Source organism: Gymnodraco acuticeps, unplaced genomic scaffold (assembly GCF_902827175.1).
Source record: "Gymnodraco acuticeps unplaced genomic scaffold, fGymAcu1.1, whole genome shotgun sequence".
Lineage (NCBI taxonomy): Eukaryota > Metazoa > Chordata > Actinopteri > Perciformes > Bathydraconidae > Gymnodraco > Gymnodraco acuticeps.
In genome coordinates this window covers 1-12,125 of record NW_022990078.1, presented here as the reverse complement: position 1 = coordinate 12,125, position 12,125 = coordinate 1, and the positions used below count along the sequence as shown (strand labels likewise).

General features: G+C 39.6%; 1 protein-coding gene across 1 annotated transcript; it reads left to right on the top strand.

The window, feature by feature from the left end:
* Positions 1-1,842: 1,842 nt before the first annotated feature.
* Positions 1,843-11,315, top strand: LOC117546082 (ATP-binding cassette sub-family B member 6, mitochondrial-like; the record flags this gene model as incomplete). The annotated part of the gene is given in 12 exon segments (XM_034216167.1): positions 1,843-2,021; positions 2,449-2,638; positions 5,005-5,097; positions 5,196-5,272; positions 5,891-6,006; positions 6,127-6,206; positions 6,209-6,247; positions 6,677-6,786; positions 6,976-7,041; positions 9,921-10,046; positions 10,370-10,446; positions 11,252-11,315. Coding segments are annotated over 12 exon segments (1,089 nt in total), but the record flags the coding sequence as incomplete, so codon positions are not given.
* Between the last annotated feature and the right edge of the window lie 810 nt (positions 11,316-12,125).

Below are 12,125 nucleotides of genomic sequence, written 5' to 3'. Positions count from 1 at the left end.
ACGAGTCTAATTTGAGTCATGTTTCAGTAAGATAAGACAACACCGTTCTTCACATGTTGTGTTTTAGGTTAGGAAATACTTGATAAAGTTAAAACATTTTGAGTCCCGAGTCTAAAGTGTAGACCTTTCCCTAAATCACCTGTGTTTTTAAGCAGTTGGATTTGAATGAATTCATGTAACCAGAATGAATGAATAAAAGTGGCTGCTAGACGAAGAAGGAAACCACAGTGTACGACGCTGACGTTAGTAAAAGTACTGCAGTGTATTGGTATCAAAACATACAACAGTAAAAGTACTATATTCAGATACGGGTAGTATTGCATATTATATTATAAGATCAAAACAATTGATGCATTATTGTGCATATTACTTTTCTACCACAGCTGATAAAAGTGACACTAATTGTAATGACTTTACAAACTGCTGGATGTCGTCCCTAGCAGATTGATGAACTTGTATCTATACATTTTTGGGGGGGATTTAATTTAATTAAAAAACTAACAACTGAAGCTATCAAATGTCATGGAGGGAAATGTAAATGATGCCTTTAAAGAAGTATAAAGACATAGAAGTTTTATGTTGAAGACTTTCAGATCTTCTTCTAAAGTTAAACTAGAGGCTCTCCTGGTTGATTTAGTCCCACAATGCATCTGTCCTGGCTGGGAGAGCTGCGTAGCACCGTGGTGGCTCACCTGTTGAATGCCTGCCTGTTCTGTATCCTGATGGTGTTCCTGCTGAGCTTCGTCCACAGAGAACATCACGCTGATGTCTTCATGTCGCTGTGTGCAGCTGCACACTCCTGTACAGGCTAACTCTTCTTACTCCATTCAACCTGCTGGTTTGTTACTCTTTCTTTACTAATAAACAACCTGCTTGTTTCTATTTTTCCTCTCACTGTCTCCTTCTCTTGTGACAGGCTTTTCTGTGTGTTTCCCCACTGGGTGGTGCTATAACATTTGGATACATTTCAGAGGGTTCATTAGCACTGGGTGAAAGTAGCATATTCTTGAATCATCTGAATTAATTTATTCATTTTACATCTTCAAAACAAACCATGTGAATTATACCAGATGATATACAGATGAGTGTAGATGCTGAGGTTGTACATTTTAACACGATTAATACATTCACATGCATTGAAAAATATTAAGCAGCAATTAAGCCTTCAGTTTCAAAATGTTTAAAGAGGCAGAGTGAACATTATAACAAAACCCCAAAAGACAGAAAAGGGTGAAAACCTAGATTGACTTGAAGCTTCTGTATCAATATGTTCTACCTACTAGCCCAACACATTGAAATACTTGAGTCTTGCATAACAATATTTTAGTTTTTCTATCTTGTAGTTTAGAAAATATCCCTGATCCTTCAGCACTTTTATTTTATTGTTTTGATAACCCTGTCACACACACAGTCGTCAAACCCTGTCTCCCTCTCTCACACAAACTCACGGCTCAAAACAAAATGCTGACCACAGCTACTTTATGCTGAAAGCTCAAAACACAATAGAGTGTGTGTGTGTGTGTCTGTGTGTGTGTGTGTGTGTGTGTGTGTGTGTGTGTGTGTGTGTGTGTGTGTGTGTGTGTGTGTGTGTGTGTGTGTGTGTGTGTGTGTGTGTGTGTGTGTGTGTGTGTGTGGTGTGTGTGTGTGTGTGTGTGTGTGTGTGTGTGTGTGTGTGTGTGTGTGTGTGTGTGTGTGTGTGTGTGTGTGTGTGTGTGTGTGTGTGTGTGTGTGTGTGTGTGTGTGTGTGTGTGTGTGTGTGTGTGTGTGTGTGTGTGTGTGTGTGTGTGTGTGTGGTGTGTGTACACAGTCCCCCTGAGTGTGACTGCTTTTAAAAACCATCACAGCAGGCACAAGTACAGCTCGAGTTAATTACATATTTGCCAGTAATCCTTGAACAAGAATGTGTGTATGTGAGTGACTTGTAGTTGTTCTGCTGCTGAATAAATCACAGTAAACTGGAGAGGACTGACATGGCAGACATCACTGTGAAGAGTGGAAGAGGAGGAAAAAGAGTCGTTGAGGTGAGTTAATTAAATGGATTTACGTATTGCTATACATTTATTTATGCTGAATTTATGTTTTAAACTATAGCCTACGAAAGAGGATTAGGGCCACGTGAAAAAAGAATGTCTGCGAGCTGACCAAAGCAGATGTTTTGTTGACTTCTCAGATTAAAGTCAGAAATCAGAAAAAAGTCAGTATTCAGTAAAAAAAAACTGAATTCTGAGAAAAGTCAATATTTTGAGGAAAAGTCTGAATTTTATAGTCAGAACTCTGACTTTTCTTTCTCAGAATTCCGACTTTAGACTCAGATCACAAAAACATTTTCACATTTGGCCCTAATCATCTTCAGTAATAGCCAGTTTCTGAAATGACAGAACACATAAATTATGATATCTAAGAAAAATTATAAAATAACATTTTCTGACTCTCTTTCTCTCCCTCCAGATGGATCACTCCTCCTCTCCCTCCTCCTCATCTGCCTGGCAAGGCTTCAGGAGGAAAGTGAGGCTGCTGCTGCCCTATGTTTGGCCCAAAGGCACTGCGGCACTGCAAGGACTCGTGCTGCTGTGTGTGGGCCTGCTGGCAACGGAGCGTCTGGTCAATGTGCTTGTGCCGGTTTACTCCAAGAACATTGGTAAGCTAAAGACAGAGAAGCTGCAATAATGGAATAGGAGATCCAGATGTTTCTTAGTTCTGTAAATATGTATTTTACAACGTGCGTAAGGTAGTGACACAAACATTACATTACATTACATTTAGCTGATGCTTTTATTCAAACAGTGAAACACTTCCCAGGAACAGAAGTCAAACTGGAACATTTTCCTGTTTACTGCATTTTTCGAACTCTAGAGGGCAGTGTCATTGTGTTTTTGAAGTGTTTTGTTCCATCATGACCTTGATTGATTATGTCCTTGTTTTCTTGAGTTAGGGTTAGGCTATGTAGTCTCATCCTAGTGTGTTTATGACCTCGATGTCATTTTATTAAAACAGCATTAGTTTGGGCTTTAAATCATACTTCTTTGATCATCCAGACTTAATTTGGTTTTCAAGAATTACACCTTTACAGACTTCTACTACATTTCTTGAAAATGGAATATTCATAGCCTTTTTGATTGTTCTTACAAAATATTTGTCCTGTGCACTACTGTAAGCATAAAGTGACAGTTTCAGCTAATTCTAAGCCTTTTAAAAAAAAGTTACTACAGATGTAATGCAATTAACACACTTAAAACACACAGCTGAAGACACCCATATAACTCTGTAACAAGTGTTAATTATATCATTCACTTCAGACCTCTAATGGATAAATTCGGTCATGTATGCAACATCATGATCCCCAAAAATATGTTGTGCTGATGCAAACAGTTCAGCTGCTGGTTTGAAGGAGAAAGCAACCTTCATTTCTGTAAGGGGGGGGGGTGTCATTATTTGCCAAAGTCTCTTTTGCCCTATTTTGTACACAGGACTGCATGCCTCCAGTACAAGGCAGCGACCCAGAAGCCTCCACTTCAGAGGAAGTCAGCATTCAGTGTGTCTTTAGCTACTTTACCCTTTAGAAAACTGGCCATTTGGCTTTTGGAGCAACATGAAAGTAGAAGCCGGCGCTAAGAGAATGAAGCCGAGCGCTGCTTTGTGTGATGAGGAAGGCGTGGAGGAGCTTTGTGTGTGTGTGTGTGTGTGTGTGTGTGTGTGTGTGTGTGTGTGTGTGTGTGTGTGTGTGTGTGTGTGTGTGTGTGTGTGTGTGTGTGTGTGTGTGTGTGTGTGTGTGTGTGTGTGTGTGTGTGTGTGTGTGTGTGTGTGTGTGTGTGTGTGTGTGTGTGTGTGTGTGTGTGTGTGTGTGTGTGTGTGTGTGTGTGTGTGTGTGTGTGTGTGTGTGTGTGTGTGTGTGTGTGTGTGTGTGTGTGTGTGTGTGTGTGTGTGTGTGTGTGTGTGTGTGTGTGTGTGTGTGCGTGTGTGTGCGTGTGTGCGTGGAGGGTTTTCCTGGGAGGTCACCCCTCCTGCCAGTCATGCTTAGCCGGCATTAGCGGCCTTTTTCGTGGAGTTAACTCACCGGTACAACGGACGTTTTGTCTCCGGGTCCGACCCCGCCTCCCACCCTCAGACTCCAGGACCTAATGCCAAAGAGTTGAAAATACCCCCCACTGAAAACACACACTAGAGAAGTAAAAAGAATATTGAATACACACGTTTCTTTATTCATTTCTCTCCATCTTTTAAAAATGAAATGTTCTCCCTTTTCACACCATGTCTGTGTCTCTGTCTGGATCTTCCTTTTCTTCTCATACTGCCCTCATCTGAGTGTGTTTTCTCTTTTTCATCCTGATTCCCAGCACTTGTACCAAATGGTAATGAATGTGTCTGTGGGGCAAAAAGGGGAGTGTGTGAATGTTTGTGTGTCAGTGGTGGGAAATGTGTTTTACATGAGTAAATGTAGAAATACCACAGTGAAAGTGAAGAAATTGTTGTAAATCAAGTACCAAACAAAGTACTGTAGTATTTTAAAACTCGGCTGGGTGTTTGATACTCATGGTACCTGTCACTGTAAATAGAGTTTGTAAACTGTACCCTGTGCATTATGTTGTATGTCATCCTTATTGTTGTTCTGTTGTTTTTGTATGTGTAACTAATGTCCTGCAGGTCACCCTTGAAAAAGAGATCTTTTGATCTCAAGGGGCTTCACCTGGTTAAATAAAGGCTACACACACACAAACTGAATTCAAATAAATGAGGGCAGCGATAAACAACAGAAAAACGATATCAAGCATCCTCATATAAACACAACACTGCAGGATAATTCAAGTATTATTCATCCATTTGTGCTTACTATTTTTTAAATGAGTAATAGCAATAGTCAAGTGTTCGTTTGATGAGCACATAAATATGCACTGAAAGAAAGCATAATGCTGTTCAATTTTGAGAATCTAGTCTACTGGATTATCATTAATGTCATCGGAAAAAAATAATGATGCAGCTAAAAATAAAAATGGTGTGTGTTTACAGTGAATGAGCTCTCTGCAGGAGGCGGCTGGACTTCGTTGGTTTTCACCGTCTCCATCTACACACTGCTCAAGTTCCTACAGGGAGGAGGGGCAGGTGTGTATTCATATGAGTGTGTGTTTACGAAATAAAATGTGTTTACATCTTACAGAAGCGTGAGGTTTTTTCCTCTCCCATCTCACTTTCTCTTGTAGGTACCTCTGGTTTCATCAGCAACCTCCGTCAGTTCCTGTGGATCAGAGTTCAGCAGTTTACCAGCAGAGGCGTTCAGGTACCACTCAGACGTCTTGTGTCATTGTTTCGCTATAGCCAATTACTGATCAAATATGTACAGTGGACATGGTCTCAAATTAGGTCTCATGGTCAGAAATGGTTGCAAGTGTTGTTGGTATGTTATTTCCTATATATCATTATTTAAAATATATTGAAACATTTAACTTTAAACATATCTCCGGAAGAAGTGGTCACATAATTAGACGTGCAGAGCTGTCTGTCCATAACTGATTTAGTTAGGACTGGCACAGTGATCTCTGTTATGTATGGTTTAAGGAGTCAGAAACCGTGACGATACAGATTGTTTTGACTGGGATTTGAGGAGCCATACAAATGACTCATCTTTAGATAAAGAAGGCTATAGCTTGTGCTGTTTAGGATATAGGGACAGAGAATTGTGCTTCAGCTGCAGCATGGGAAACACTTTCACTGTGACCGACATTGTATATTTCAGAATCAGAATACCTGTATTAGTCCCCCAGAGGGGAATTGTACGTTGTTACAGCAGAAAAAGAGCCAAAGACAGCTTAATGTTACGAAGAAACATGCATAAAAAAGTATCATGTAAAGACATGTAACAGGAAGTCTCTGTCTGCCCCCTCCCTCCACTCTTCAGGTGTGTTTGTTTTCCCAGCTGCACGGCTTGTCTCTGCGCTGGCACCTGGAGAGACGCACCGGAGACGTGCTGAGGAGCGTCGACAGAGGCACCTCCTCCGTCAACAACCTGCTGAGGTGAGACTGTTGGGGGGGGGGGAGGGGGACATGTGGTCACAAAATGGGACACAATGGTACAAAGGAACCAACTCACACTTTTTATCTATAATGATACTTTTTGGTTGTTTCTGGCTTTAGCTACATCCTGTTCAGTATCCTTCCCACCATCTGTGACATCATCATCGCCATCATCTACTTCGTCTCCTACTTCAGTGTCTGGTTGGACTCATCGTTTTCACCTGCATGGTGCTCTACCTCAGTGGGTCTGTGTGTGTGTGTGTGTGTGTGTGTGTGTGTGTGTGTGTGTGTGTGTGTGTGTGTGTGTGTGTGTGTGTGTGTGTGTGTGTGTGTGTGTGTGTGTGTGTGTGTGTGTGTGTGTGTGTGTGTGTGTGTGTGTGTGTGTGTGTGTGTGTGTGTGTGTGTGTGTGTGTGTGTGTGTGCGTGCCACAGAGGCATGCTTCTCATTAAATTCAGTCATTATAAGGGTCAAAGTAAATTACTCCGACCGGCATATTGTATATTGGGTGTTGTTTTTAACACATTGTTACTGCCCTCACCCAACACTCATTTTATTTGATTGATTTAGAAACGTTACTATATGTAAATCAGGAAAAATGTATTATATTAGTTTACAAAACAATCTTACCAAATGCAGCTCCAAAATGATTTGCTCTCCTCTTGTCTGCAGCCTGTACTATCCTGATCACAGAGTGGAGGACAAAATACAGAAGAGAGATGAACGATCAAGACAACAACTCCAAATCCAGAGCTGTAGACTCCCTGCTAAACTTTGAGACGGTAAATAACGCCCAACACTTCCTGTTAAATGCATATATGTATACTGGTATGTTCAGGTGTGTGTCACAACTGGTCTTTCTGTTTTTCCAACATTTTAAAGGGTTTAATAATATGTGTTTTAATATTTGAGTATCAGTCAATTCCATTATTTTTCATCTCTTTCTCTGTTGATTTGATTTATTTTCCCAGGTGAAGTATTACTGCGCTGAGGATTATGAAATCCGCTGCTTTGAGGAAGCCATTTTGAAGTATCAGGTAAGCTTGTGCTACCGTCAAGTGAACATCATCTGTACCAAAAAACAGCTAAAAGCAAATAGACATCCCATTAGTGTGCTAATAAAAGTGGAAAGCTTTAGTTAGTAAAGATTTAAATACACTTCCAATGTTAAAGTGGACCTATCATGCTATATTTGAAACATATATTGTAGGGCTATATAAAACATGTCTGTGAAGTTATTTTTTCAAAATACCAAACAGATCATGCATTTTAGCCATGCCTCATTTCGCTCTACAGAGTGGCGAAGTCACGCCCATCTACTTCCGCTCCATGGGACCTTATTTCGGAAAAATTATGTATTGAAGTCAATGGAGAGAGAAAACTTATCTTTCGATCCCGTTTAAATTGTGCCACGAATTACACACATGATGTTTGTCAATCTTAAAAAATATTTTCCATGTTAAAAAAGTCACAGTTTGTCGTAAAACTGTTGAAATATAAGACTATGATAAATACGCAACGAGAAAGACTACAAATCCCAGTGATGTCATAACTGATGTCACAATTGTTTTCCTCCGCTAAATATAAGAGATAGCTAGAGATAACTTTAACAAGATGCCTGTGTGCTTAGTACCAGGCTGTAATCATACCAGCAATGGGTCTTGCTCGTTCTTTCGCTTCCCGTCTGATGAAAGGACCAGGAGTGGCTGGATCAAGTTAGCTGCCTAGCTAGTAGCAAGCACTTTAGTTAGCATTACAGTCTTAGCCTTGTCATTTTTATTAGCCGTAACATCAAGTAACCCAAAATGTTAAACAGTAAGAGTAGTAGTCATATTTCGTGAACCCTTTGAAGAGTAGGCCTACTGTCACATCGGTGTGATCATCCTATAATACACCATTTAAGCCTAGGGGAGAAATGCTAACGCTACATTAGCATCGGCGATCTGTTCTACTTCATGCTATCTGCACAAATGGTTGACATTAAACATTAAAAAGAGCAGGCAGTTCAGAGAGAATCGAAGGAAGGCAGGCAGCTTTGCATGACATTCTTCTGGACGTGTTTCATTGTAGTGATAGTGAGGGTAGTCAATCACTTTTTTGACAAGACAGTAGTGACGGCCATCTTGGTGACGTGTGTTGTTGTGAGTGTCTGCGAGACCAGAGATGTAGTTCATTAAGTGTTTCACACAAAACAAATTGTTACTTCACAGTTTTACGACACATTTTTATTTTTTGACTCGCAAAATTATCTTTTAAATTGACAAACATCATATGTGTAATTCGTGGCACAATTCAAACGGGATCGAAAGATAATCTTTCTCTCATAATTTTTCCGAAATTCGGGTTGCGTTCGGATAGTTTACAAATCAGCTCCTGGGTTGCGTTCCAATAGTCCATTTAGTTTAGGAACCTTCCTAACGAAGTGAAATGACCCGGAAGTCCCTCAGTGGCAGCCATGATAAGTGCCGTTCCAATTCTCTAAATGAAAGGAAAGGAGGTTTCAAACTTCCTTTATAACCTCCTTTAGCTTAGGAACCACTGGACCTCCCTTACCGAAAGGAGAGGAGAAAATGCTGTCAAGGAATAGGAGATAGGGTTAGAATTTAGGAGCTGATTTTTGGATTATCGGAACGCATTTGCCGTCACTCAACAGTCGGCCGTTCACGGAAACAACCGATTATGACCGAGAAATTATATCATGAACGTTACGGTGCTTATTAAGCATTTTAAAACGTATGTGGTAAGTTGCCAAAGTGCTTTGTTCTGAACGTTCATCAGTATTGTAATCAAAAAGAGAAATATGAACGTTAGTTTTTACTGAAATGATCAAATAAAGTCAACATTTCACTGAGCTGTGTGGGGTTTGTTCAACTTTTAAAAGATGTTTGAATGGTGATATACACAGTGATAGATGTTAAGGACTAACGTTTATAATAAATACATTTGTATTGATATTTTCATAGTTCATACAATCATACGTATTGGGATCATTTGTATTAATGTGGACCGGAGGGAGAGGGTGACGAGCATAAGTTTCACTTTCCTTTTTTATTTCAATTCCAACTTTGGTCATGAAGAATATGTTTCTCTGTTGTCCACGTTCATAAAGCATAAAACAACTGCATCAGAGCACGGTGCAGAGTCTCTAGATGAGTTTACAGTAGTCCCTCCTTCTTATTATACATCAATGTTGTAGTCCGCTGTATAGAAAACTGTAGTTTCCATAGTTTCCCCACAGCAGCAGACGCACATTCATGACGTCCGCTGGCGCATCATAAACACGTCGGATAGTGAAAGTGCAGTCGGATTCTCTAAAGTACCGCAGTCTCTTCTCCTAAATCCTTTTGAATTCTCCTATCCACTATCCCTTAACCCCGTGACGTTTCACTCAGAGGTCAAGGAATAGGAGATAGGGTTAGAATTTAGGAGCTGGTTTTTGGATTATCGGAACGCAACCAAGGTCTCATGGAGCTCCCCCGGAAGGGGAGGGACTTTGTCACTCTATTTGCTCTTTTCCAGCCCTGTTTTTGCAAGGGCTGATTCTGCTTTTGTGGCAGACTACAGCGCCACTTACAGGCCTGGCATATGTACTACAGCGTCTCCAGCGCTTTCGAGAGGTCTCTCATTCCCCTGATAGGTGGAGAGTTGCCCATATAGCCGGAGCACCCCTTTTCTGACGTCAGAAAAATTCAAATAATAATCAGCTCCGTTGCAGCCCCGTTTTTGGAGATTTGGGTATGGAGGAAAAGAGAGAGGGTTGTGTTTTCTGACACTTGGTGAGTTCCCTGACACACCGGGGACACATATTCATGTATAAAAGACGTACAAACGTGCATTTTGCATGATAGGTTCCCTTTAAGTTAATTGCCTGTATTTTCTCATTATCAGTTAAATGTGTGCTGGTTGTGTTTGGCAGCACTGTGAGTGGAAGAGCTCAGCCTCCCTGGCTCTGCTGAATCAAACCCAGAACATCATCATCGGATCAGGACTGCTGGTTGGATCTCTGCTCTGTGCCTACCTCGTCTCCGAAGGACAATTCCAGGTATTTGTAAAAGACGATATCACTGAATGTGGATTCAGTGACTCAGACATCTCCTGAATCAGTCAGATATCCCCTACAGTAGGAGACGTAGCAAATGCTTACTGTACCTCAATAACTCAGTCCTTGGTGAGAGTTTCCTCCGAACAACCTTATAAAACAATATTAAAATATTTTGTTCTCAGCTTGTTCTGATGCTGAGCAATGTGGTAAAAGTGTGAGTGGTGCTCGAGGGAGGTTAATTGATATGGCTGACGTACACTAAACTTGTATCAATTACACTTACAGGATCAGTAATGTTCAGTATGTGTTTGACTCCCGATCAGATTGGAGACTATGTTCTCTTTGGCACCTACATCATCCAGCTGTACACGCCTCTGAACTGGTTTGGGACCTATTACAGGTGAGGCTAATGTTGAGTACTATTATCACTGACAGCCGAGTATTTACATTTTTAAACCTATGACAGGAGGCATTTATTAAAATTAAAATAGACGTTGACATTTTTTGTGTATGTATTTGTGTGACAGTTGTCAGTCAATATGGCCGATAGGGTTTAAATGCAATAGCTATAAAATACAGTATACCAATATTCTGCAAGTTTAGTTTAGTTTATTTATTTTTTTCGAGCGTGTAAAACCAAAGAAAATACAAATGAAACAAAATATGATAATAATAATATATTTTATTTATAAGCGCACTTTTCATTTGCGTAAACAAAACTCAAAGTGCTACAAAATTAAAAATTAAAAAGGGTGAAACAAAACAATAAAAACAATTTTAAAACAATTAAAACAACATAATAAAAGCTAAAAATATGATACAGTCATGATACAGTGCTATACAAATGAATGCAATAACAAAACGAAATATTTAATTAATAATTGAATAATCTATCATTGTCTGATATCAATAAACAACAAAGCTTTAGCTATAATTACACGTCCGAAAAGGGGTCGGAAGAAGTTTACACTTATTTAATCCGACCCCTTCTCCCTTTTTTTTTTTTTTTTACATCTTAAAATATGTTAACAACATACAATATAAATGTATACTTATAATCTTGAATAATTGATATAATCATTCATATAATATATATAAGTAAAACTAGTACGACTACTTCTCCTTTGAGTATTTTAGTATTTGAGTATTTGTATCTTTTGAGTATATTTTGTATACCCCTGGTTGTGTTTTGTGTTTCTCTGCAGGCTCATTCAGAGTTCATTTGTTGACATGGAGAACATGCTGGCGCTGCTGACAGAGCAGGTAGAGGTGAGTCACAAAGAACATACATCGTCTGTACAACTTTGCATGTATTTCTTTGCTTTGTTGAATTCCTATTAAACCATTAGACAAAGCCCTTTATTGGTGTATTCAATTATATAAAGTGTCAACACTGATTTATGAGTAAATTCTCTTATTGGACATGATGGAAGCATTTTATCCGTTTGTTTTGTTTTGGTGCTTAGTCAAATTAATTATATCTTAATTCCTTGTTGTTGTTTTTGATGAATTAAAAAATAAATAATACATTTTTGAGACATCTATTATTTTTCGTTTGCAAATGCAGTACTGCGGGTAGTTTAAATATAACACATTCAAATGGTTTCTCTTGTTTAGCAGAAAGCACTCAAATGTATTAATTTCAAATCTAGAAATATATGTACAATATACATATAAATAAATATAATGTATTATTGTTAGCTGGGGTATAAAACTGAAATCGTACAAAGTGTTTATTTCTAATGGCCCTGCTTCAGTCGTTGTTGGAAAATAAATCTCACACAGTCAGAGGTCGGCGGATTAGGAGATCAACAAGTGTTTGTGTTTGACTTTGTGTGTTTGTGCGCATACTGCGTGTACGTCTGTGTGTGTGTGTGTACGTCTGGCTTTATGAGTGTGTGTTTGGTGGGAAAAGGCGTCCTCCGGCTGCCTCACTAAAGGCTCCTACATTCACAGGCCCTTGATATGGTAAACAGCCACATGAATGTAGACAAAAGCATTAGAGCACCTTAAAAACACAGCGGCTCTTTTCTTTGGGAGGAGGAGGAGGAGGAGGAGGAGGAGAGGAGGCTGCTTTCT